Source organism: Paroedura picta, chromosome 5, assembly GCF_049243985.1.
Source record: "Paroedura picta isolate Pp20150507F chromosome 5, Ppicta_v3.0, whole genome shotgun sequence".
NCBI lineage: Eukaryota > Metazoa > Chordata > Lepidosauria > Squamata > Gekkonidae > Paroedura > Paroedura picta.
The window spans coordinates 98248669-98275779 of record NC_135373.1 but is presented as its reverse complement, the minus strand read 5'-3'; the positions used below and the strand labels follow the sequence as shown (position 1 = coordinate 98275779).

The 27111-nt window shown below is 42.9% G+C and overlaps 1 protein-coding gene across 2 annotated transcripts; it reads left to right on the top strand.

The window, feature by feature from the left end:
* The first annotated feature begins 2375 nt into the window (after positions 1 to 2375).
* On the top strand, positions 2376 to 18748 carry SMIM45 (small integral membrane protein 45). Of its 2 annotated transcripts, XM_077339346.1 has the most exons (3): positions 2376 to 2660; positions 8867 to 8936; positions 12320 to 18748. In XM_077339346.1, the coding sequence occupies exon 3, from the start codon at positions 12325 to 12327 to the stop codon at positions 12529 to 12531; it is 207 nt and encodes a 68-aa protein (XP_077195461.1). In that variant the 5' UTR covers positions 2376 to 2660; positions 8867 to 8936; positions 12320 to 12324; the 3' UTR covers positions 12532 to 18748. The 2 variants fall into 2 exon arrangements, with proteins under 2 accessions (XP_077195461.1, XP_077195462.1); XM_077339347.1 differs by lacking the exon at positions 8867 to 8936.
* Positions 18749 to 27111: the final 8363 nt, after the last annotated feature.

Here is a 27111-nt window from a genome sequence, read left to right as displayed (position 1 = left end):
CACCTTCCCTTTCCTCTCCCCACAACAGACACCCTGTGAGGTGGGTGAGGTTGAGAAAGCCCTGATATTCCTGCTTGATCAGAACAGCTTTATCAGTGCTGTGGTGTGCCCAAGGTCACCCAACTAGCTGCATGTGGGGGAGCGCAGATTGAAACCCACCTTGCCAGATTAGAAGTCCGCACTCCTAACCACTACACCAAACTGGCTTATGGGAAGTCTATATAGTTTAACAGAGATACTGGCAAGAAATTCTCTTGTGTTGACTTGAATGAACATAGGAAAGTGTTACTCTGCTCAGGACTGCAGTATTCAAACCCTAAACTATCTAGGAGTAGTGTGTTTGGGACTAGTGTGTTGGCCTGCTGCCAAACAAGCTTGCCTATTCATTATAGTCATTGTTGATAACCAGCAGTGTGAAGTGAGCCCCAAAACAAAATAGCTGTCAGCTCAGTTCTTTTAAGACGGCAAGATACACTCCCTAACATTTGTGTCAGCCAGAAATCTCTGCTGCATTTTGTTTGGCCCCAGAGTGAATTGCAGCAATCTAACCTGGAAATGATTTAAGTGGGAATTATCATGGTATCATTTATTGCCCTTCAACACACTCTCCAAATTATTCTTCCCTCCATTTAACATGCATTTTTCCTCCTTCAGCTTAAATATGGTTGCATAGTAGATTCATATTTATTGATATATGAAGTTCAGTCTCCTGTCTTCATTGGCTAAAGAGAACAGTTAATTCCAATTTAATTCACAACCATCATCTAAATATTTGTCAGGGTTTGCAAGATTCATAATTTACTACTCTTTTCTAATGGAAACAGGCCTCTTCCTTTCAAACAATTATAACTTTCATTTTCTATCCTATACACATGGGTCTTGATCCAAACAGCATACTGATTATTGTTCAGTTTCAGCAGTATCCTAGACCTCCATATCAGGAAAATGGAAAGGGGACTGGGACACATATTGCATGTGCAAATCTGTTCCATACAACATGTGACGATTTTCATAATTTTGCTTCTACATCCCAACAACTAAGACTGACACTCCAGTCTGAACTGGGTCCAGGAGTGTTTGGGAAATGTATTTCCTGCAGGTAAGAGGTGACTGTGAGATGACCATAGTCAAAGCATCTCATCTAGTGTGAAGCTTATGACACTTTAAATACCAAACACCTTAATCTTTTTGTCTTGCCTTCATGTTTACAACTGTGTGTGTGGCCCGTGGTAGGTAATATCAGGAGGGACCCATTTGCTCCTCTCCTTTGCCCTGCTGCAGCTCACCACAGGCTTCATGCCCACAACTCCCTCCCTATATTTGAACTTCATGTCTGACACCAGTCAAGGAAAAGGAGGAGGCACTTCCAGATCTAGCCAGTCCTTTCCATTCCAGCCCTTTCCCCTCCATCCCTACATTTTCACTTGTTTTCTGTTCCTCCAGGAGGAGCCTGCAGGTCATATCTATAATGGTTCTTATCTGGCAAGCTGTATTCCCCACTCCTCCTCCACATACAGCCAGCTGAGTGACCTTGGACTCTCCACACACTGACCGTTTATGCACTGGGAACTTCACTGCCCCACTTCCCACGCAGGAGCACGGATTGGGGGCGGATGAGATGCACTGGGCCAAATACTCCCCCATATGGGTGCAGGAAGAGGTGGCTAACCTGCCACAACTAAAACTCCAGTCTGCAGCCCTGCATGAAACCTCCAGTGCGTAAACGGTCACTGATAGAGCTGTTCTGACCAAACAGTAATATCAGGGCTCTCTCAGCCTCACCTCCCTCACAGGGTGTCTGCTGTGGGGAGAGGGAAGGGAAGATGATTGTAAGCTGCTTTGAGACTCCTTTGGGTAGTGAAAAGCGGGGTATAAATACTAACTCTTATTATTTGCCCCAGCTCACTCTAATCACCCTTTGAGAAGGCGTTCATGCATGACTAATTGTACCAGGACTGTGATGGGATGCCCCTTGAGATGCCCATCCTACTGGAAACAAGAAGATGCAACTAGAGAGCACCTGCTTATGGATTCTGACAACGCCTGGATCCAAATGTGGCCACCCTCTAGCTCAGTCTATTGGGGGGGAGGGGGGATGTGTTAATATTTAATCGGTGCTTGTAACAAGAAGCAGTTACAGTCACAGTCACCCAAGAGGAAACAGACTTCCAGCGCTGATACTGCATCCCAGTTTCTGCTCCCCCCCTTCCTCTTGCTCTTTTTTTTGCACCACGTGCATCGAAGAGCTCTTTGGGCTTGTTGCTATAACAACCGCTGATAGTCCTCATCCGCTGTGGCATCTGATTGGCCAGGGACGGTCTCGCCTCTTTACTGAGGGTGACAAAGGGGGGGGGGGTAGAGCAGGAGGAGAGAATTCAAAGAGGATGGGGGGGCTGTACTCGGCGGCAGCAGCTGAGGCATCCAGCCTGGTTGCCTGCCCCATGAGCACTCTTCCCAGCAGAGCAGAGTGGGACGCTCTCCTCTCCTGCATCTCGCCTCATTGAGCACTTTGATGCCCTGGGGCTGCCAGCCAAACATACAGTAGACAGCAGCATCACACCAGCAGAAAGGCACCGGAGTCCCCCACATCCACCTTGGGCCACCACCACTGAGTGTCCAGCAGTAGCAGCAGTCTGCATGAAGCACACATGTGGATCAAGGTAGGTGAGGCATCCTTGGTAGTGTTGCTTTGCAGCAGCGTCTGGCACTGGTGTCCCTTGCAGGTCTTGGGCCAGCTGCTGTCACATGCTAGGACGATCCAGGCCTTTTGCAAATCGCAGACGGGAACCCAGCCAACCTAAAACAATTCATAGGACCAATCTTGATTCAGAAAGCCTCCAAATATGATTTTGAGGAAAGATACAGGAGATAAGTGTTTTTATTTGTTTTTTTTAAGTGTGCCGCTGGATGCTCAAAATGACCTAGTCCCCTTTCCAGAGAGCTATGTTCAATACCTCAAAAAAACAGAAGGGACTGGGCAGGTTTTTGCACAGTAGTGTTTATGTTGCCTTTACAGGAGATACAAATATAATTATTTGGATCTGATGGTCTGCTCTGGCCTGAAATGTAACTGTTGTATAAGCTTAGGTTGCTTTCAGACAGCACACCTTGGGGATGCCTAGGGCCGCCTCATGAAAACCAGGCCCTTGTTGACCAAGGCTTGTAAATGTGGACCATTGGGGTGACTTCCAGGTCTTCAGATGGCAACCGAGAGGAATAACAACTTAAAAAAAATCTTTCAGAGGCATTTATCATTGTGGATTCTATTGCAACAGTTGGCAAATCCTGTTGGCATTTGTGGGATAATCTTTTCTGAGCCTAGCTAGAGTGTGAATTTAGGAGATGCTGGGTTTCTGAACCAGAGACACTGTCATGAGGTTTTCTGCTGTCAGCATTAACATCTGTACTGTCTTACATTTATCAATATATCTAATTTTTAACATGGCCAAATTTGTGGATACTGAAATCCAGAGATTGGAGCTATGGACAGACAGATCTTCCTACAAACCTGAAAAAAAGCTCAGATTTGCAAAAACAAACAAAAAACCTACCACCACCACCACCCCAAAAAATCTTAAAACAACAATATGGGGGGGGGGATAGACTCCCAAAATAATAGAAGCAACACCTCTAGCTTTAAGAAACAATTGCTCTTTCAGTGGCAGTTATGAGGATTCCTTGGTGACCAGAACAATAATGCCAGCCTTCAACCTTGGTTTCTCTTAATAAGAAAGATTAAGAGTGCACAGGGCCTTTTTCTGGGGCTGTTTTGGCATTAGAGGGAGGATTCATTGGGGCCATGGCTGGCATTAACCACCAGGTGACTTGATACATGTCTTGCATGACTCACCAAAGTTGATTGCTTGCTGCTGTTCCCCAGCAGCCACCTCATGACAGCCTGTGTGATGCAGTAGTTAGAGTTTCAGATTATGATATGGGAGAACTGGGTTCCAAGCCCCATTCTGCCATGGCATCTCATTGGGTGAGCATGGGTCAGTTACACAGTTTCAGCATAATCTACCTCACAGTAGACCTCATGCAAGTCTTTCCTTGCTCCCCACTTGTATGCCTCTAATGCAGGGAGATAGTCCAGAGATTTGGAATAGATTCCTTAATATGCAGATGAAGCCCAGTTCTATATTGTTTGAGCTGCTAACTCAATCCTACGCCAGTGTCTGGAGACCAAAGTAGTCTAGTGTAAGGAGGAACAGGCTAAAAATGCATTTGGAGAGGATGGAATTGATGCTGATGAGGAGCCTTAGGGAGACCAGTTTCCCAGGATTTTGATGACATATCTGTTCATCCCGAGGTGAACAAGGAAGTGAAAATAGCCTTGGGGAAAGCCAAGTTGAGTGGTCTCTGTGGCACTGGCTCATCCATTTCCTGCAAACTGTCAGTCATGTAGGAGGGGAGTTAATGGTGATTGTTGTCACTGCTGAAGGATCCAGGCAGCTGAGGCTTGGCTCTTTCTGCTGCTTGCAGCCCATGACCCTCCAAAGTAGCAGATTACTGGAAAATTTCCCTGCATGTTATATGGCTAGATCACCCCTAGTTCATCTAATAGTGCAGTTTTGAAGCTTAGGGTGTTTCTGGACTTAGATTTGTTGACTGAAAACAAGTGCCAGATATTATTTTTGGTACATTTCAGCAGCTACATCTGGTATGTAAGATGTAAGATCCTTAAGTTTAAGGACAGGGTGACCAGGATCAAGGTAATTCATACTACATTACTACATCAGGGTGTGAAAGTTGGACACTGAGGAAAGCTGACAGGAAGAAAGTTGATTCATTTGAAATGCGGTGCTAGAGGAGAGTTTTATGGGTACTGTGGACCAGTGGTACCCAACCTGCGGTCCGCGGCCCGTTGCTGGGCCTCGAAGGCCAGGGTGCCGGGCCGCGGTTCCCTCTCCCCGCCCCCCTCCGCAGTAAAAACCTTCCCCGGGCCGCAAGCTTGCGGCCCGGGAAGCTTATTACTGTGGGAGGGGGGGAGAGGGAATCGGGGCCGCGCAGCACGCATGCATGGCTTGGCTGCGCATGCGCGCTGCGCAGGCGGGGCAATTGCCCCGCCGGTCCCCAGCCGGAAAAAGGTTGGGGACCACTGCTGTGGACCACCAAAACAACAAACAAGAAACTAAAATGACCAAACTGTAGCAATTGTAATTTTGGCCAAGAGTCACAAGAAACAACAATAATGCTGGGAAAAGTTGAAGGCCGCAGGAAAAGAGGAAGACCCAACATGAAGTGGATTGACTCAATAGAGAAAGCCACAGCCCTTACTCTGGAAGTTCTGAGAAAGGCTGTCAACAACAGGATGTTTTGGAGGATATTAATTCATAGGTCACTATAAGTCAGAAACAACTTGACAGCACCTCACACACACGCACAGCCCAGTAGGAAACTTGGATGCTGAAAGGACTACAGCACAGTGAGGTTCAGGATGTAGCTCCCTTTCCCCCACTCTCAAAAAATAGATTCTCTCACTCTCACCCCCAAGAGCAGATCCTGGGAAAGGTAAAATAAAAAATGACCACACCAAACTTGTTACATCTCCCCTATGCTTTTCTGCCAAGGAGATGTAGGTTATGATCAGGATCAGTCCCTGATCATTTCAATCTGAAAGCAATGGAAATGACTTTCAGGTGGATCACCTTCATTTCTGGTGTTAAAGAAACTGGACAATGACTAAAGAATCAAATTGGTTTTTTGCACATCGAAAAACAGAGATCCCATTGTTGTCATTTATGCTTTTGTGATAGCTGTCCATCATTTCTGTGTAGTCTTACTGTATAGTAACAGAGTTACTACATCACACTGTTGTCATATTGTTTCTAATAAAAAATGGGAGGAAGAGTTCTAGATACGTGGTATCTCTTCCCTACTTTTCCTGGATGTGTCAGCTGAAGGAATCTGGAAGTTGCCTTCTTCCATCTGGTTTATGTGGAACACCAGTGTCCATAGTTTCTTGGATATCATTTGCCAGTATTTCCATGGTATTCACTGATACCTAAGCTCCTATTCTAAGGACAGCGGCCTCTGCATGCCTATCTCCATAACTGGACTGATTCTGCACTTACTTTATTTATCCCATTGTGGATCCTGCTCAATTCACATCAATTTGAACTCAGGTCTTCCTCTATCCCCCCCCAACTGAAACAGACAAGTGTTCTGCACATGATTAGGGAAGCTCAGAAAGAGGGGGGGGGGAGCCAAGTGCAGCAGGAATCTCTTTTCTTGAAGGGGCAGGGGAGAGGATTGGAAACAGCAGAGGAGGGGGAATAAATCCAAGAGGCAAATCTCTGCCAAGAGAAGATAGGGCTTCTGGAGCTTCTGCTGAGAGAAGTTAGGGCTTCCCCTTTAAGGGAAGCCTTGCAACCTGGGAACAAGGAAGCCTTTGAATTGATGCTCTGGCCAATCAGGGCTTTCCTACAGCCTTGGAGGCTGGAGGCAACAAGTTAGTTCAGGAAAAGCAGAGAGTTGCACCTTTACTCATGCTGATTTTTCAAATATCAAGGGTTATATCCCCTCCAGGATATTGCGGGGGAAAGGTAGGGTCACTCCGGATGAATCATGCTTATTGCAGATGAAAAATTTAAATCACCCAGGGACTGAATCAACCTGGGATTTACTAAACAGATTTACTAAACAAAGAAGTGTGATACTGCCAGAGAGCACACTGGGATTTTTATGTTATAGGCTCCTAGTGATTTATTTTGTTAAATCACTTACCAAGCAATGCAGTGGCCTGGTTTGGATCAGGGCCAAAGTGCAAGGACAAGGAATGTGTGAGCTTGAGTCATTTTCCTGATCCAAGATAGCCATAGGGAGCTGTTATTGCCTCGTTTAGAAAACTTTCATGTGATGATGATAGTGATTAAAAAAAGAAACTCTGGGAACTCTGAACATGGCACTCCTCACAGCCCACATGATGAAATCCTCTGTAAGAGCACTCCTGTGTCACCCTTCTGACCACAGCCTGAGTTTTGCTTCCTGTCACATGGGATGCCTTCCTTCTTTCCGGCTTACCTTGGCTTTATGTTTTGTTCAAATTCAAAAGAGTAAACTTCCATATGGCCCACAAATGTATTGGCTGCCAGTTAATTTTTTAAAGAAATGTTTAAAATACAGAGTTCAGAAATGAAGATCGCTGTGTTGTAAATGAACATCTGAAGAAAAAGTAATGCAGAGATTACCTCTGGTTTACCACTCAACTAAGAAAATTTTTTAAATAATCTTCAGACATGTGATTATGGCACCATATCTGTCTTCATTGGGGTTACCAATCTCCTAGTGAGATCTAGAGATCCTCCAGAATGACAATTGATCTCCAGACTGCAGAGATCAGTTTCCCTGGAGGAAATGGCTACTTTGGGGAGTGGACTTTATGGCATTGCCAGTAGGAAAGCCATTGCATGCTGAAATGCAATGAGTGCTAGCTATTAGTTTGATGGTGTGCAAAAGAGAATGGGTTCCAGGTAGCAGTTGGTGTGAATGCCTGGCCAGAAGCTATTGCCCAGATGGGACACAGCCATGATACCCTACCCCCACTTCTCAGGTGAAAATGGCTGCTTTGAGGGGGGGCTTTGAGGCAGTGTGCCATTTTGAGGCCTCACCTTCAGATCTCAAGGAGTATTTCCAGTCCTGTGGTTGGCAACCTAAAGGAGATTTCCCAGAATTACAGCTCATCACCGGACTATAAGGATCTGGTCTCCAGGGAAAAAAGGCTGCTTGGGAGGAGAGATTCTGTAATTGTTCACCCATGTTTCTTCAGTGGCAAGGCTATTAAGAATGAATATGTATTAACAAAGTTTATAAATTAAATGAATAGTGTATATTGTTCTTTTAGGAATTTATGTGAAATTACAGTTATAAAGACAAACTTTCCTCCAAATCATTACAGGAGCTTCTTTAAAGACAAGCAATGAAGAGTAACAAAGTTGTAAAACAATCAAAATATAATAACATTATAGTTACATTATACTCCCCTTGGGTAGTGCCTACAACATACTAATTAAAGCAACAATACAATGTCCATGTGGGGTAATTCTCCCAAAATGCATTCTCTGTTCTCTTCATTAAATGGCTGCGTGGTGGCAGGAGGTTTTTGTGTTAAAACATATTTATTATTAATAGTTTTGTCATTGAAGAAGCATTGGTGAAAACATTGTTCAAACCGGTGCTTGTTTTGACAAGACTTTGGAAAAAGAAGATTAAAGTGTTATAAGTGCAGCCAAGTGTTCAGTTTCATTTTCAGTATTATTTTGCTAATCTCCAGGTGGGGCTTGGAGATCTCCTGAAATTATAATTGATCCCCAGACTACAGAGATCAGTTCCCCTGGAAGAAATAGCTGCTTTGGAGGAAGCATTATACCCAAAGGAGCCTTCCCAAATCCAGGTTGCACTCCCAGACCTCCAGGAATTTTCCAGCCCAGTAGCATTGCCAGGCCCCTCTGGCCACAAATAGGAGATGATGGGTAGGGTGGCCAGATCCAAAATAGGAAATGAAAATGGAGCCTGGGGAGGACAGGGACCTCAGTTGGGCATTATGCTGTAGAGTCTACCCTCCAAAGCATCCCTTTTCTTCAAGGAAACTGATCTCTGTAGCCTGGAGATGAGCTGTAATTCCAGGGGAACCCCAGGTCCCAGCTGTAGGCTGGCATACCTATATTCCAGGTACTCTGAAACTTTTTTCTGGAGTTCCAGAGGTATGTCAATAGTTAGGGAAAGGGAATAGAATAAAAGAGGAGCAACTAAAAGCCTGAACTGGCTCAAAGTAAAATGATCTTCAAATGAATTAAAGGAAAATATGCTAATTTGTTCTAGTTATTCTGCTGTAAAGTCTTACTTTAAAAAATATTTCTCCTTCTAGGAATATATAGTTACTTGAAAAAGAAGTTTGTAATACACAGTCCAAGAGACAAAAAGATCAATTGTTAAAGGTAAGCCATTGCTAGAAAGTAACAGCTATAGATTATTTTTGACAGCCTTAGAACTATTAAATACATACATTCCAACAGATAAAACCTCTTAAAATAGAGGCAGAGATTAAAGTGGAAAGGGGGGGGGGGAAGTCAAAATCAAAAGTTACAATCATGAGCAAATCAATAAGAACAATTCAACAGCAAAACCTTCAACCATAAATGTAATTCTTTGTTCCTGTCCTCTGACAGCTGTTATCTTTGATTGCTGAAAGATTAGAAAAAGGCCCAGAGGAAAGAGACTGGTGGTGATAAACAAGGCTAAGAAATGCTAAATGCAAAAACTCTGTGCAGACTTTTAACAACTGGTTATAAATGTGTGAATGGGAGAGAGGACTTTGCACAGAGCTTGCACATGTACAAATTATTAGTACAGAAACTACCCAAGAGAAATGTCCAGATACAGGGTCTCTGTGTATATACTTTGTATGCACACTGAAAATCTAATCAACTCTCCCTTAAATTCTATGCAAAGAAAAATAACTAAAATAAAATCATACATATTTAAAATCCATAATGAAAACATAATGTGTTCATTATGCACTAGGGATGCCTCCAGCTGGGACCTGGTGATTCCCCGGAATTACAGCTCATTCGTAGACACAGAGATCAAATCCCTGGATAACATGGATGCTCTGGTGGATGGACTCCGCTGAGGTCCTTGTCCTCCTCAGGCTCTATCCCTAAATCTCCAGGAGTTTCTCAACTTGGATCTGGCAGTCTTATCATGCACTAATGTCACTCATACAACAGACAATTATGTCCCTGACCATAGACTCTCTCAAGGCACCAGAGGAACAATTTGTACTTGGCCTTCTTAATTCTATAATGTATAGCTTCATCAGTTTTCACATGCATGTGAAAACCAATTTCCTTCACAAATTTTGTTCTTCTTAGGTATGACGTATTCTTCATACATGCTTATTATTACTTTTAGATTTGTATTGTCACCTTCTGCAGCCCCTAAATTATAACAAACAAGGAGGAAAGACAGAGGGGGGGGGGGGGGCAAATGGGCTCCTGCAGAGCAGACCAGCCAGCAACTTGGGCTGCCTGTGCTGGTGCAGCAGAGCGCACCATGATGGCCTCCCCTGCTCTCCCGGCAGCCAAGAGGCATGGGAGTATGGTGTGCACCTGCCTCCCCCACTCTCTTAACAGCCAGGAGGTGTGGGACCACAGGGCATCCGCAGTGGAGCGCTTCCAGACGGCATCCCCCAGCTCTCCAGCTGACCTCCTGCCGGCTCTTCCGAGTGCCAGAAAGCAGCACAGAGGAGGAGAAGGTGGAAGAGGAGGAGGGCGACAGCAGGGGTAGGGAAGAGCCTCTGACTGGCTCTCAGTGATGGAGTGCCCTCTCTCCACTGGGGACATGTCCCTCAGTGAGAGCCAATCAGGGGATCAGCATGTTGTTGGATAGTGTGTGCACTCAATTATTATATAAAGAAGATGCCCAAGGCCTCTTCTCTAGCAACAAAGATAAAAATTGTGGTTTTTAATTTAGCATTTATTTATTTATTTTATTTATGTTTGGATTTATATAACTGCTGCTCTCAGAGTTTACAGTCATATAAATACATATCCAAAACAACAGCATCCTTCTCCTCTAATACTACAACTGCCAAAGACATCAAACCTATGCCTATTTCTCTCCACTTATCTGCAATATCCCTTGATAACTGCAGCCTGAGTAGTTGTAACATATCCAAGTTTACTTAGGTTCCTTCTGTTTGCCACTAGTACTTACACTCCCTTTCTTTGGGTGTGGCTCACCTGCCTCCTTCACCTTTTGGTCTAGCAAACAAATGGCTTTCAGTTTAATCTAGTGCAGTCTTCCATCTCTACTTCTGTTTGGGTCCACAGAGAGACTAACAGAATGAAGAATGACTAAAGTTTAATATGAACAGTATCTAACACATCATCTACAGTGGTTTCTATGTCTTGTCCTGACAAACTAAGCTAAAAAAAAAGTCAGTCTACAAATTGTAGTTGCTTTAATGTTACTAAATTAAAGGAATATCTCTAAATTGTAAATTCTATAATTACTCTCCCATGCAAATTTATTTTAATCACTTTAAGAATGTCTGAATAAGGCTATAAGAGCATCATAAATAAGGGCACAAGAGATTTTCCAAACATGGACAGCTTAATTTTTAACATAACAAATGTGTTTGCTGTGTTCCTTGTAGCAAATAACAGTGTTCCTTGTAGTAAATAACAAAGTATGGGTCATATACACACATCGTTAAACATCCATCTACCTGCATCTGAGGTAGGGTTGCTAACAGGACTGGATAAAAACACCCAGTCCCTTTACTACATAACTATAAGATGGGAGATTCCTGGCTTGGTAGTAGTACATGTGAAAGGGATTTAGGAGTTCTGGTGGAAAATATTGAATATGAGCCCACAGTGCAATATGGTAGCTACGAAGGCTAATACAATATTAGGCTGCATTGCTAGAACCATAGAATCTAGAGCAGCTTTTCTCAACTTTTTAACCATTGAGAACCCCCTGAAACATTCTTGAGGTTTCAAGAAACCCCAGAAATGGCATGAGCATTATGGTTGGAAAGCATAGCTGTGTACATGCTTACCTGGGGCCCCACCCTACCCCACCTCCTCCAGGCCCATTGTTGATAATGGGGGGGTCGACATGAGCATATATGGCCATATCACCAATAAACGTTTAACAAATTTTAAAAATATATAAACATTTATTAATTCCCACCCATTTGGGAAACCCTTCCAGGACTGTCAAGAAACTCCAGGGTTTCGTGAAACCCTGGTTGAGAAAGCCTGATCTAGAGTAAGGGGAGCTAGTCTGCATTGGTTAGATCTCAGCTGGAATATTATGTCCAGTTCTGGGGGCCGCAGTTCAAGAAGGATATTGACAAGTTGGAATGTGTTCACAGAAGGGCAACTAGGATGGTTGAGGGGTTTGAATCCATGCCTTATGAGGAAAGGTTGAGGAAGTTGGGTATGTGGAGCTTGGAGAAGAGGAGGGCAAGGGATGATATGACAGCTCTGTTTAACTACGTAAAAGATAGATGTGTTGAAGAGGGCCCCAACTTGTTTACTGCAGCTTTAGAGACAAGGGCCTATTCTGCCCACAATAGATACACTTTAGAAGTAGATTTTCCTGTTCCGCACAGGAAAATCCAGCTGCCAAAGCACACTGAAAGTGCATTACCTTATGTGTGCGGAATGGGCCAAGGACTAAAAGAAGTGCCTTAAATATTAAAAAACATTTTCTGAAGGTGAGGGCTTTTATATATTTATAAAAAGAAGCTTGATCATGATTTTTCTTCTTTTCAACCAGTACAAAATATTTTTTTCCCTCTTTCCAGCAAACATGCCTCATTTTTTGGACTGGTTCGTGCCGGTGTATCTGATGATCTCCATTCTCATCTTGGTGGGCTTTGGAGCCTGCATATACTACTTTGAGCCAGGACTACAGGAAGCACACAAATGGCGAACCCAAAGGCCAATCATGGATCGAGACCTCCGGAAAACCTTGATGATACGAGACAACCTGGCATTTGGTGTCCCTGAAGTCTAATACTCTGCTCAGTCAGACCTGTGAAAGTGCCCAGAACAAAATCACTTTTCTGGTTGAAGTAACAAAATGCTCTGTTTTAGGTCAGTTTCTGGCTTCAAGTAACATGATTAGTCCATAATTTCATCTTTGAGAACAAGGATCTCTGTTGGTGAAACATCTCCTGTTGTCCAGTTCTAAAAGCAAGGCTTGTGGGACGCTGTCAGCTCAGAGCTCCTGATTCTAAGGCATTTCTTCATTATTGCCAGCTGGGATTTACTGAGATCTTCAATAGCCTCCTGAGATTTCTTATACCTGTATATGAGCTTTAGGCTTCTACAAGAGTATGGCTGTACAGTTTGGATTCTTAATGACATATAGATTCCCCCCCCCCTACAAATGTGACCTGAATATTTGGTCCAGTGCCTCTTGGACAAGTGGCCTTCTTGAAAAGTTTACTAATTACATTATTGAGTTACTTTGTTTAGAGCCTCTTTGCTGAGGCAGAAACCACATGGATTGCACAGACTATGTTTCCTTCTTACATCCAATGCCAAGCTCACATGCACGAAGGATCCTCAAGTGGCCATTACGGAACTTCAAGTAGATTTGATATTGAGAGGCATCTGTCTAACTCTAAATGCAGTCAAGAAAAATTCATTCTAAAAAGTCATAGAATCATAGAATCAATGTAGATTAATCACTGAGAAGTAATGTCAATGGAGAATTTGTCACTAGGGATAGGATTTTCAGAACATCTGGGATCCCTTATGTTGAGAGGAATGGCACATCTTCAGTCCTCTGCTGTCCTTTGAAGTAGGCCTATTCAGAATGCACTACCTGGTGATGCTCTTCAAACTGTGAAATGCTTTCACACTTCTGCTTTCCTGCTTCTGAGCAGAACAGTCTGTGATTCTGCAGCTCCAGTGGCTAGGCTTTCTTTAGGCTGTCCACTGTATGTGAGTATGCAGTATATATGGTCTGTATACATACAGAACCGAGCCTCTTGTGGCGCAGAGTGGTAAGGCAGCCATCTGAAAGCTTTGCCCATGAGGCTGGGAGTTCAATCCCAGCAGCCGGCTCAAGGTTGACTCAGCCTTCCATCCTTCTGAGGTCGGTAAAATGAGTACCCAGCTTGCTGGGGGGTAAACGGTAATGACTGGGGAAGGCACTGGCAAACCACCCCGTATTGAGTCTGCCATGAAAACGCTGGAGGGCGTCACCCCAAGGGTCAGACATGACTCGGTGCTTGCACAGGGGATACCTTTACCTTTACCTTTATACATACAGAGTGGTTTGCAGTCAGGTCTTCACTCCCTCTAGGGCTGATTTGTTACCAAGATACTGTATGAAAATGTAACTGCATGGGGCCCTGGGATTGTTTTTACCCATCTCTGCCTTCATAGCTAGTAGTGTGCTGATTGCACATGAATAATATTGGCAGGATCTGACACTAGTGGCATAACAACAATTCCCATAGTTAATGCCTCATTCTCTCTGAATTTCATTGGGGCAGAGGAGGTTTTATGCCTTTGTTCAGTGTTATTCTCAAATTCTGTGCAAGCATACAGCTGTTGTTATGCAATTGTGAAGTTCCAGTCCTGTGATCCATTTGTTCCATATTTTTACATTCCATACTAGGGACAAGTGATACTACTTCTGCACTGTGGTCACATGTGTACATTCCACTTTAAGGTAGCTCAGCCACTGCTGACTGCACCTTATCGTCATACAATTATCTGCTTTTCATTTCACATCAATCCCCAAGCAGTCTTCTGCTACCAAGACATGCCTGCACATTCCATGCCACATTAGAATGCATTTACTGCCACTTTACAATGCACAGTTCTTCTCTCCGTCCCAAAGCAACCTCATATGCCTTTTCATACCTATTTCAATACATTCCACAGTTTCCATTGTATTATTCAGTGTCCTGATCCATGACAACTGTCTAGCACAGTAGGAACCCAAACCATGTTGCAAAGATAATTTTTGAAGAAGTTCTTAGCAAATTGCCTCTGGGATGAAAACACACAGCCAGTGATGAATTTCACCTAAAATGAATGATGTGGGCTTTGTTTTTTATTTTTAATCAGCTGCTGAATTTGAGCAGCTTGTGACTGGCTATCTGAGGACGCTCTTAATGTTGGTGATGATAATAGAGGGAGTAAAATGAGTTTTGTACGAATGTCTGAAACTCTTATCAAGTCATTCAGCTGTGCAGCTGTAAAGACATAACGTTCTTATCACCTGCACAAAAATTTCTCTGGGATTTGTTTTACTGTCAATTTCATGAGGTTGAAAAAAAAAAGCAGAATGGCATCTTGGTGTGGGGTCATGTGTATTACACCAGGAATTTTGACTAATCGCATGTATCATTTTAGGTATCCCAAGTATTGCTCATATTTGTGAAATCTGTGATTCCCCTCCCCTCTATATATGTTGATGTGAACATATTGTTAAGCAAACATGCATGGGCTTTGACTGTTTTTTAAAAAGTAGTTAGCCATGCTATTGTGTAGCCCCAGTGTAGAAAGCCCAGGCAAGCTCAGTCTTGAAAGCAAAGCAGGGTAGTCCCAGGCTAGCACGTAGTAGGGTGACCTCCAAGGAATACCAGGGTTGGGATACAGGGGCAGGTAATGGCAAACCATCTCTGAACATCTCTGAACATTTCTGCTAGATAGTCATCTAACAGAAATGCTGGTTTTATGAACGTAGGCAGATTGTGAATGGGTGAGCAGGAAGGGATATGTCAGTGTTTGTCTCTTATGGCCCTTCCTTGCATACCCAAGGAACTGCTGATCGCTACTGTGGGATGGTAGGTGAATTTCCTCCAGGCCAAGCCGGATTCTGAAGATTTTTGATTTTTGGTGAGAGGATCACTTGGGCGTGAACTTGAGGTCATTGTGGGTAGGCAGATAGTTGTGAGTTTCTGCACTGTGAGGGGGTTGGACTAGATTACCCTGGAGGTCCCTTCCAACTCTATGATTCTATGATCTTGCCTGGCAGCCAGACAATCTCAGGATTTCATGGCTACATAACACACGTGTCATACGATGGTTTAAATGGCTTGCAGCCATGTCAGTGATCTGTTTGATTTCCCTCCACGTCTATTCATACGATTGTAAACCTTACAATCTGGTGGATCCATTCATTTGATGGTTTGGTTTTGTTCCTCCACTTTGAAGCAGGGAAGGGGGTTCAAAATCAATTGCTGAAATGACTGCCAGCCATTTAAACCTAGCAGCTAGTTAAGTCTGCCCATCAGCTGTTAGGTTTAAATGCCAACCATTTCAGAAATCCATTTCGCTTTCCCCCCTTCAAAGAGGGGGGGGAATGAAGTGGATAGTTTAAATGGCTTCTAAAAGCTGACAGGCTATTTTAGCCATTGATTTCATTCCACTTTACTTTTAAGCATGGAGAAGTGAAACCAATAGATGAAATGGTTCCCAGCCATTTTGGTGGTCCATTTCATTTCCTCCTGCTTGGAAGTAGGGGGAGAAAAACAGAGGGTTTAAATTGCTCGCACCATTTAAACCTAACATCTGACAGTGCTCAGCTGCTAGGTTTAAATAGACAGAACCCCCAAAACTGAACTTGACAAACGTCTGCGAAATGTTCAGGAGAGGTTCCTCCCTGAACCTCATTTTGGGGGCATGAACCAGGCCAAATTCATGATGAATTTTGGGTCATAAACTGGTTCACACCCATCCCTATTCCTAAAACATCATTCTGATCTTCAACATGAATGTAAATAAATGGCCACCTTCTTATATCCATGACCAATGAGTTACTACTAGTAGTATAGCCATAGTCTCCAAGCCATAGTCCTTTGGAGACCTGTTTTCTGCGCCTTGATTCTCTTTGTAAAGGCTAGGTTACCAATGGAAATCCATGGACCCCAGGCTGAGCAATGGGGCAGCAATAAGAATCCTTTTGTTATAGGCCAGGAGCTCTAGGCACATGCTGTATCATTCCCTTACTGCTAATGCACTATATTTTAGGGGGTTGTGGTGTGTGTTTGTGTGATCTTATAAAACTTATTCTGCAGAAACCCTCCTGATCTAGCTCTCTATTCTCAGGCCTGCTTCATGGGACACACAGAAAAAATGAGTTTGTACTTTGTAGTATGTGCACCATGTGTCCTTGCTGTGATCATGCTTCATATGTGTGTTTTTACAAAGTTGCTTTAAGTCAACAGAATCTCTACTGGGAATCATTCAGTGGCTACTTTTGCTTTCCATGGGTGCATTAATTATATGGATATGCACTGTCATTGATTAGTATTGGTATATATGATAAATATATCAATACAATCCTTAGTAAAAATACAATCCTTAGTATTGGTATATATGATAAAGAAATGCAGTTTGTAACTTGCCATCTAAGAATCATTGGCCATGAGATTAGCCATCCAAGATGATATGTCTAATAATTTCAAGAGGAACATTAAAAATTACGTCCATCCACAAAGGCTTGTCAACCCTCTTTTAATGTTTTTCCCTATCCAGAACTGATTTACATTGGCATTTGATCAGTAACAGTTCTGTTAAGGAAACTAGCACCTTTCTGTTTCTATCATGAGGGAAAGGGGAATGTCATCTCTACACATGCCATCAACACAAAATACCACCTTTTCCCCAGTATCACCAGCATAAAACAGTTTTATAAAATAAACGAATAAGACAAAACAATAAATAAGTGACTTGTGTGCCAAAACTGTTTCATGAAGAAAAGCTAGTCCTTTATTTGAACTTGGCTTTGCTCAGACAGATCCCATTCTTCAGCAGTGAGCTGGAATTTTCTAAAAGGGATTAAATATAGGGATTAATTCATCTACATATAGGGATTAATATAACCACTGGCCTGCCCACCTTCTCTCCAGGCCTAGAGCCCTCTTCCTGGCTGGTGCTGTGATGTGTGCATGTCTCAGACATTCTGATCTACCCCATCCTATGTATCTCAGTGCTTACAACTTGCGACTGATAAATAATTTCGTGTGTGCGTGATTTACATTTGGATAATCAACAGAACTTTAGCCATTTTAAAGTTTGTTGTGGCTTGCTCCTGAAGTCTTCATCATGCAACTGTCATAAGAATCTTGTATGGTTCCAATCGTGGCTTTTCACCCATACAGAGTTGACAGAAATATCCGGCTGCTTACTTCATGTCATCAGGCTTTTGCAAGACAATGTTTCTTTTACAGTTGACTTAGAATCTGGCTAATGTGAAACAAATGTCAAAATCTTAAGCCCATTCAATTTTTAGAAATGTAAAATGTTGATATTTCAAACTATTATGGTCAGAAGTGTCTTTTAGGATCCGATAATCTGAAATTTTTGAGCTGCTGAGTTTTGAAGTTGGCTGAAGCCACATGTTCTAGGCTCTTGCTCTGGCATGGTCAGAGAAGAGTTTGAAACCAAGAGGCCTCAAGGAGCTTCCCACAATGCTGAGTGGAATGCTCACTGAAGCCCAGCCCCTCTTTCCCCAGCAGCCACCTCATGTGCATGAAGCTGTGAGCTGGTTTACACTCCGGACTTGATGGTTGTGTGAAACCTGTGCGCACTGCAGGTGGCTAGGTGTGCCCTGACTTTTGTTCACAATCCTTTGCATTGAGATCCATGACATTTTGCTCTTTCTGAATACATTGATTGTGTGATTTTATAGAACACAAATCTTGTGCTCTGGCAAGTTCAAGAAACCAGAGTCATCCTGCTGACTAGAATGGGACATATATCCATGTGGTGACATATATCCATGCTGTTAATGTCTTGGGGTGATAATGCTCTTCATCTCAAGTGGAGCGCCTTCTGTCTCCTCTGCCACTTTAGTGTCACATCATCTTGAGAGCATCCACTCATGAATTGGATGGTATCGTTCTGATATTGAGCAACGAAGGTATTAGACTGGACAAAATATTGTAGTACATGTTGTAGTAGGGAACATATTTATATGGACAGAGGGGTGAATAAGCTGTGACCTTAGCTTCCTTCACATATGGCTCTTTCCCCTTTCTGCCATCTGTCTGCATAGTACATTTAATTCATCTGCCCCAGGAGCTAAGGAAAAATGAAGAGTAACCCCAGCCTCACATGATGTTTTCCAGAGTCTGTTGTTGTTGTATATTTTGCACTGATCAATTGTAGCTGCTACTGTTCCTGATTTTTTTTAAATCCATGTCTATGGTAATTTATTGCTTTCTTATAAATAGGTTTGAAAAAAAATAAATTATTAATGCAAACTAAGCTTCCTTGTGTGTTATTGTGCTAGATATTTGCAAGTTATGTTTCTAAGAGGTAATTCATGTAACTGCTGTTGGGGTTGGGTTTTGTTTGTGTCCTTGTAGGATTTTTCATGTCCTAAATGAGCTGCATGAATTCCCATTGCATGACAGGTCACAAGTAGAATTGCAAGGTCACCTGGGTGAACTTTTTCACATAATTAGCTTGTTCATGTGGTCTGTGTCACACAAACCTCTCACATGAAAACAAATAACAGAGTTTAATTCACAAAAAACTCCCAGTTGCCAATATGTTGCATTGATTGTAATCAGACAGTATGCACAATTTAATACAAACATATACAAATCTATAAAAATTCAAAGAGGAACCTATGAAGAAGAAAAGGTGCTCAAACCCACAGAGTAATAAAATCATACGATACCTGGGAGGATTGGTGAACAAATAGCTGGATACCTTGTTATGAATGCAGCTGTGCTATTAGGCCACCCACTAAGACCCATGGGAAAGTGTGCTGTGTCAGCCTGGATATGTGTAGCAGTGGAAGGGCCACCCTGGCCTGGCTTGTTGTGACTTCCTGTGCTGCAGTTAGCCAAGGAGATGCCTGCGGTGAGTCAAAAAATCTTATGGGTTGCACTACAGTATTGTCCAGGAATGACAGGGTTAGACTGGCAAGAATGTGATTGGGTCAAAGGTCCGGAATGGATGTAATGTTAGGATTCCAGTCTCTTCAGGGCTTTGACAGAAAGCGTATTGTTCCATCCCCTTCTACTCTTGTGCCCTGTAAACAAACACTAGATGAGGGTGGGGGAAAGCAGGATGACTGGATAGTTCTCTCCATATATAAATGTAAGTAGGTCAGAAACTTTGGATAGTCCAAAGCATTCCAATGATGCATACTTAAAATGTGAAGCTACAGGAAAATATCTTGAGAGGAACTAAAATATTAAAGCTAAGGTCCACAACAGGAAGTATTTCACTGAAGAGGTACTTCTAGTTCTGAGAATATAGGGGAAATAGTGACTCAAGAACACCTGCTTTGTATGTAGAAGGTCCCAGATTTAAACCCTGGCTTCTCCAGTTTTATTTATATATTTATGTAAAACCTTTGTGTCCTGCCTTTCTACCCAGTTAGAGCCAACAAGGTGAGAGGTTGTTGTTGGGTTTTTTTAATGGGGTGGTAGGTGACATGAAATACCCCACCTGGTTAGCAGTTGTCAGTCAGAGTAGACAGTATTGACCTTGACAGATGATCTGGTTCTGTGTAAAGCAGTTTCAGGTGTTCAGATATATGGCTGTTCTGGAACTACTAGAGTCCTATTTCTTCTCCTGACCCTGTTTTTCCTATTGTGCTAGTAGTTAGTTGACTTTTTAGGGAATGCTCCTCTGAATAGCTGCAGACTATCACATACACACATATATAAATGCATTTGGAAACCTCAGACATACTCTATCAAGTCTATGACCAATGTAATCTACTCTTCCATATACTTCACATAGCTATTTATTTTTACTTGATACAAGACGATGGGGTGAATTCAACTTGAAATGAATACTAATGCTTACCTAATGGACTGGTGCCACATACTCCATTTTACTTAACAAAGACCTCTCTGATTTTATAGCATATATTAGATATACTGTTAACATTATTTTTAAACAGTTGTAGCTATTTGGAAGTGAGATATTATATGATAAAGTATGCTTAAATTAACAATACGTTTTCCTTGGTGTAAGGGGAGGTATATTTTTCTAATAGCTAATCCAGCTCTTCAGTCAGGCATGCCACCAGAACTGATAGAAATAGTATGTACCACTTAAGTGGTTCCCTTAAGATTTAAAAAAGATATTAAACTCAAATCGTTTTTCTGTACAAGCTAGAAGCAAATTTCAGAAACTTCAGATCTGTCCAAATTACATCACAACACAAGTATATCTGTATCCCAGGGAGACCCACCTGGCCCCATCACTTTTGATCTTTGAAAGGTAGTTGAAGATGGTTTTCTTTAGGACCATGTAATTGTGATGCTACCACTGAAAAAGCCCCCACCAAATGAGCTTGTTGGATTGAAGGGACAGTCAGGAAGCCCTTAATGCTTGAGCGGAAACATGAGTGAGAAGATGGTCCTTCAGATATGCTGGTCCCAAATCATAGAGGATTGTTAATGGTCAAAAATCACATCTAGAAAGACCTCAAGGTCTTTCATGTTGATAGGGAGTTCTTTTTCTCCTGCTGTGGTGAGACGCTGCTCTCAAGTTACAGTCACAACAACTGCTTCTCCTTCACAGCTTTCACTTTCATCAGGCACTGGAGATCCTCTGGCATTTCTCCTTTGTACTGGAGAATTCTAATTTGCAGGTTAAAAAGTTTTTATCTACATTCCCCAACACAAAGAAGCTCGGCTGATTCGGAGCCAGCCAGCTGGAGTGGAAGTTCCGGAAGCCCCCACACTTATCCTTATAGCTGACCTTGATCAGTAGTCTACCTGCAGAATTCTGCAGTACTCACACCTTCTGAACTCTCTTCACTGGTAGCCCCAAGTAAAGCACATTGCAATAGTCTAGTCTAGATGTAACTTAAGGCATGAGTCATTGTGGCTAGATCTGATTGACTCAGGAATGGGTGCAATTGGTACACCAGCTAAAGCTGAGCAAAGATACTCCAAATCACTCACTGCAGCCACATGGTTTTCAGAGGTGACTGCTGAATTGAGTACTACCCCCAAAGTACAAACCTGGCTCTTCAAGAGGAGTGTACCACATTCAAGACAGGAGACATCTCAGTTTCCTGGTCTGCTTTTCAGCTAACCCAGAGAACCTCTGTCTTGTCAGAACTAAGTTTCAGTTTGCTCACCCTCATCCAGCACATTACTGACTCCAGAACATCAACAACTTCCTTGAAATTAGGTGGGGAAGAAAGATAGAGCTGGGTATCATCTACATATTGGCAATATACCAATATTGCCAATATACCACAGAAGCTTCATGCAGATATTAAATAGCATGAGGGATAAGAGTGAACCGAGAGGAACCACAGATCAGTGGTCATGGGACAGAACAGGAATCCCCCAGTGCTACCTTCTGATACCCCAAAAAACTAATGTCATGGTGCCCTCAAGTCCCAGTGCGGAGAGGCAGCTCAGTAGCAAACCTTGTGAAATGAAATACACTTCTATTCTATTTGTTTGAATAAAAAGCTCACCATGGCTCCCAAATTGATTTTCAAGTTTTATTTATGTGTTCTGGTACATTATAAATTATTTACTCCGATCCCTTAGTTAATCATAAGGGCTGATTGTGAGGATTTCCTTTGGGAACAGAATAATCTTTCTTGGAACTTGTCCAGTGACACCAAGCAGATTTAGCAGCATGGGGAGGAAGTGGCATATTGGGTTATAATTTGATCCTATTAACAGCTGCTGTGACAAACTGCAATTAAAAAAAATAAGAATTGCTGTATAAACAGCTAAAGGGCTTTGAAGGGTTAATTCATCACAGAAACAGAGAGCCTTGAGTGACAGGCTGTTCCAAGCAATCTGATTAGTTCATATCAGTTGAGCAGAGAAAGACTTTACAACTGAATGCTGAGGAGAACAATTTAGTCTGATTTCAGCTCTAGCTGAGAAAAGTCAAGTACTGACACCTTTGTAATTCATCTCTGACTGAGAGCAGTTTAACACAGACAGGAGAACTGGGGAAAGTTGGCAAGGATGAGTGGGTAATTAGATCCAATTTAGGTCAAAGTAAGGGGACAGATGTTCTAGTAAAAGAAGAATCTCCCTACCTAGTTATACATGGGTTAGCTCTGACGAGTGTAGAGATCCCTTGTCGGATTTGATTAGAAACTGCCTTTAGAGACCTTCGGAGTCAGTTAAAAACTCAAGACTAGTACTGGTGTTTCAAGAGAAGGGATTTAGGTAACAAATGCTGGAAAGAATGTACCAGCATTCTGGAAACCACAGGAGTCAGAAAATACTCAAATAAAGTGTACTAGAGTATTTGGGAAAACACTAAAACAAAAGTCTGTTAACATAAAGATTTAAGTAACTATGAACAGCTTAAGAAACTCTCATTAGTCTGAAACATGTACTGATCTTACCTCAGTGTTATCTATATTGAATTATCTCAGAAATTTTCATCCTCTGATTTCACCTTACCTTTACTTTCTCATTTAAATAAAATATTTTATTATTTTTGATTTTCAAAATGCCTTGTGTGCCATTTAATTTGTTTAAGTAAAAGGGTGATCTAGACCAGTGGTCCCCAACCTTTTTATCACTGGGGACCAGTCAACGCTTGACAATTTTACGAAAGCCCAGGGGGTAGTCTTTTGCTGAGGGACGTTGCCACTGCTGCCTGAGCCCCTACTCCACTTGCTTTCCCGCCGGCGCCCCTGACTTCCCGTTGCCCGCTGGGGGGCACTGCTAGCAGCAGCTGCACAGTGCCACACCGAGGGGGAGCCCCAGCCATGGCAGCCGCCAGAGAGCACCAAAGGTGAGCCAGCGGCAGAGTGGCAGGGCAGCCCCCGAGGCAGCAGCCTTGGAGGAGGACAAGGAAGTGCCGCGGCCTGGTACTGACTGATCCACAGACTGGGCCCAGTCTCTGGACCGGTGGTTGGGGACCACTGATCTAGATCGTTCCCTTGGCTTCCTGGAGTAAACCAACAATAAAATATACTGGCACAGGGTGGGACTGACAAATGCTTCAGGAAAGAAGAGAACAGACCACTAGGACTGCTCAATCAGAAAAGGAAAGAAAAAGGGAGATAAATTTTTGCCCTGAGGAGGGAAGTGGCTGGTGTGTATAGCTACTCTGTATGATAGGTAGAGCCTCTTGTGGTGCAGAGTGGTAAGGCAGCCATCTGAAAGCTTTGCCCATGAGGCTGGGAGTTCAATCCCAGCAGCTGGCTTAAGGTTGACTCAGCCTTCCATCCTTCCGAGGTCAATAAAATGAGTACCCAGCTTGCTGGGGGGTAAACGGTAATGACTGAGGAAGGCACTGGCAAACCACCCCGTATTTAGTCTGCCATGAAAACGCTAGATGGCGTCACCCCAAGGGTCAAACATGACCCGGTGCTTGCACAGGGGATACCTTTACCTTTACCTTTTATGATAGGTATAGGGATGGTTATTTTCATAATTTTCTCTTTCTGCCTATGATCCTTTCTCCATGGATAGCTTAGTCTCAGTTAACACTGACTTTGAATTGGAATGCTTTAAGTCAAATGCTGTGCATGCTTTCTGCATGTTTTTTGTTTATCCAATTTTTATCAACAAAATTGTGTAGGATTAGCTGTGCTTGAGTGGCCCAACAGCCTCATGGCCCACTCACCATGCTGTGAGTGGAAGGGGCGGGCTGTTAGGCTACCAGAGTGCTTGATCCTCCATCCTAAAGTGTACCAGGTACCCTGCCCTCGGATATGGGTGGGGGGACACTCTTTTATTGCACTCTCTCTCTCTCTCTCTCTCTCTCTCTCTCTCTCTCTCTCTCTCTCTCTCCCCCCCCCCTCTCTCTCTCTCCCTCCCCCCGCTCAACAGACCCCTCAACTGTGCTGGCTCTGCAGGGCAATGACATGATATGGTGACGATTAGCCTCGGCCACCATCCTGGGGGGCTTCTGGGCAGGGTTCCCCACTTGGGTTCCTGAGAGCATGCAGAGGGGTAGCCGAGTGAGGGGAGGGTACGGCATGGTGCCTACACCGGGGATGCCCATCATCTCAAACCCCATGCTGCAGCAAAGAAACGCCTGCCTACACATAGTGTGTGTAGTAAAGTGCTTTCTGTACTATTTTGCAAACAGACACATGCACACACATGCACACAAATGCAGACACCCAGAGTGAATACTATGGGGCACCCACTGCCACACTTATCGCTGTGGATTTGTTTAGCAATAGAATGGAAATGATGGTGGTCTTGACCCCCCCCCCTTCCTTTGCCTCCACCATTTCAGATCTTGCAAATAGGCTGCTCTGATGACTGAGACATATGTTGTGAGACCACTGCAGGGCAGTAGATAAACTATCTCAGTGTGGGTGGCAGAGGAATGGGGTGGCCCACTAGGGACAAGCAAGGGTGTGGGGAGGAAAAACTATTAATGAACCTTTATGTTTTTGAATTAATTTGAGATGGAAGCTAAGAGAGGGGGAAAACTATAGCAAAAGGACTATCAATGCTACCCCCCCCCCAAATGGCAAAGGGAAAGTGAACAGAGTGCTGAAAGGAGGACACTCCATGCAGAATGAAAAATAAACCTAATGCATGTGCACAGGGAGAGCAGGGTGAAAAGCAGAATTTTAAAAATAATCCTGATAAGAATGCACAGTGAAACCAAATGAAACAGCAGTGCATAAAAGCCCTATGTCTGTGCCCTGAGCACTCTTCTTAGTCTCCCATAATCAGGTTTCTCTGTAGTACTTGGTATTTGTTATCTGTAAAGTGCTTAGGAAGGAATATTGTACAATGTTTTAGTTGTTGTTATTCACTTACGCGCTGTGAACTTTTGGATCCACTTGTCCTTGTTTTCCATTTCCTGATCACGGCACTGTATGAGTGCTCCCATTCAATCACTACCCACTCCTTCTTTGTGTCTTCATCCAGCTGTGTTCAGCTTCAAGTTCTCCCAAACGCTCTCTCCCACTTCATTTCTTGAGCAGGATGGGAAAACATTACGGACCTAAAGAGAACGGGTAGAGGATTAAGGGGTCTGACCCATTCGCCATGAGCTCCATGAAGTCTGGATGTCATTTTGTGGTTAATGTTCTTCCTAAGTGAAGATGAAACTTTTGGCTTGATAATCTGCAGTCCAGGAGAGGGGTCATGGTGGTGCCTGGCTGCCCTTGGAAAGATCTGGATTGTTCACCAGCCGCAGGCTTTAGGGCTTCAGAATTTTGTTCACAAGGGAAATCTGGCTACTTCTCACCTGAATTCTTGTAGGTAAGTCTTAACTCTTTCTTGCAATGTAAAAATATGCTATTAAAAGGAAAGCCAAACAATCAGAAAAAGCCAAACCTCAATTAGCCCATTCTTTCTTGAAGCACTGTCAGCCAGAGACGGACAATAGTTTGTTTTTTTAAGAGAGATAAAAATTGTTTGAGAGAGACATTTTTTGAGAATATAAAAACATAAGAAGAGCCCTGCTGGATCAGACCAGTGATCCATCTAGACTGGCATCCAGTCTCACACAAAGGCCAACCAATTCCTCTGGAGGGTCCAAAGCACAGCACACAGGTCAGGATCTTCCCCCGATGTTGTCTTCTGGCTTTTAGTGGTTTAGTGCCTCTGTGTGTGGAGGTTCCTCCCAGTTACCATGGCTAGTAGCGATGATACCTATCCTCCATGGAGCTATCTAAAGCTTTTAAGCTACCTACTCCTCTGCCACCACTACATCCACTGCTTGCAAATCCCACATTTTAATTACTCTCTATGTAAAGAATTATGCGTAGAATTAGTGTACACATCACAAATAAATTATTCCTCTTTCAATGTTCAGCTTTTAAAAATAACCTGTTGTCTGTCTCTGTCAGTTCAGGCTCATCCCCTTCTTAATGAACATACAATTTAAAATGTTATATCTAATGATGCACCACATTTTTTTTCTCAGACTGTACAGTTCTGTCAATGGTTAAGAGTGCTGTGGGGGAGTTTTTAGCTTTCAGTTCATTTTTTTAAATATACTTATTTATTTATTTATTTATTTATTTATTTATTTATTTATTTATTTATTTATTTATTTATTTATTTATATAGCGCCCTCCCCGGAGGCTCAGTGGAGCACATGTGTGTTTCTTTTCATTAGGACAGATTGAATAGTATTTTAGTATTTTAGAGGTGGCATTTGGTGTATTCAGGTAGTGATTATACAATTCTTTTTGAAGTACTTAGAGGCCTTCATAATATATGGAGGAAATATAGTGTCCTTTTGCATTCCTCATAAGAAATGGAAATTGCGCTATCTAGAAAAAATATCCAGGACCAGTATTATTGGCACTGAGTGATGATGACAAGTTTGCTTTAATCCTTCCACTGGTTTTGTTACTCCAGGAGAAATAAAGAGACCAAGAGACCATGATGGATAAGGATTTTGCTCCTTCTCCAAATAGGAGCAGAAGATGCATTCCAACCTTGAGGGCCTCTTCCAACTCTAGTCACATCCCGGGACTCTCAACTCGCTCTCTTGGAGCTGGTGGACTGGCAGCTCTCAACCCCATCTTTAAAAAAGAAGCCTGTCTTGACTCTTTTGTGCAGGACTCAACCAAACAAATACCTTTGGCAAGGACCAGAGGGATTCCCAGATCTAATTCCAGGCTAGGCCCACCTAAAGAGACGCGTAGACATGAACTCCTCCCATCATGTCCTCTTTCTTC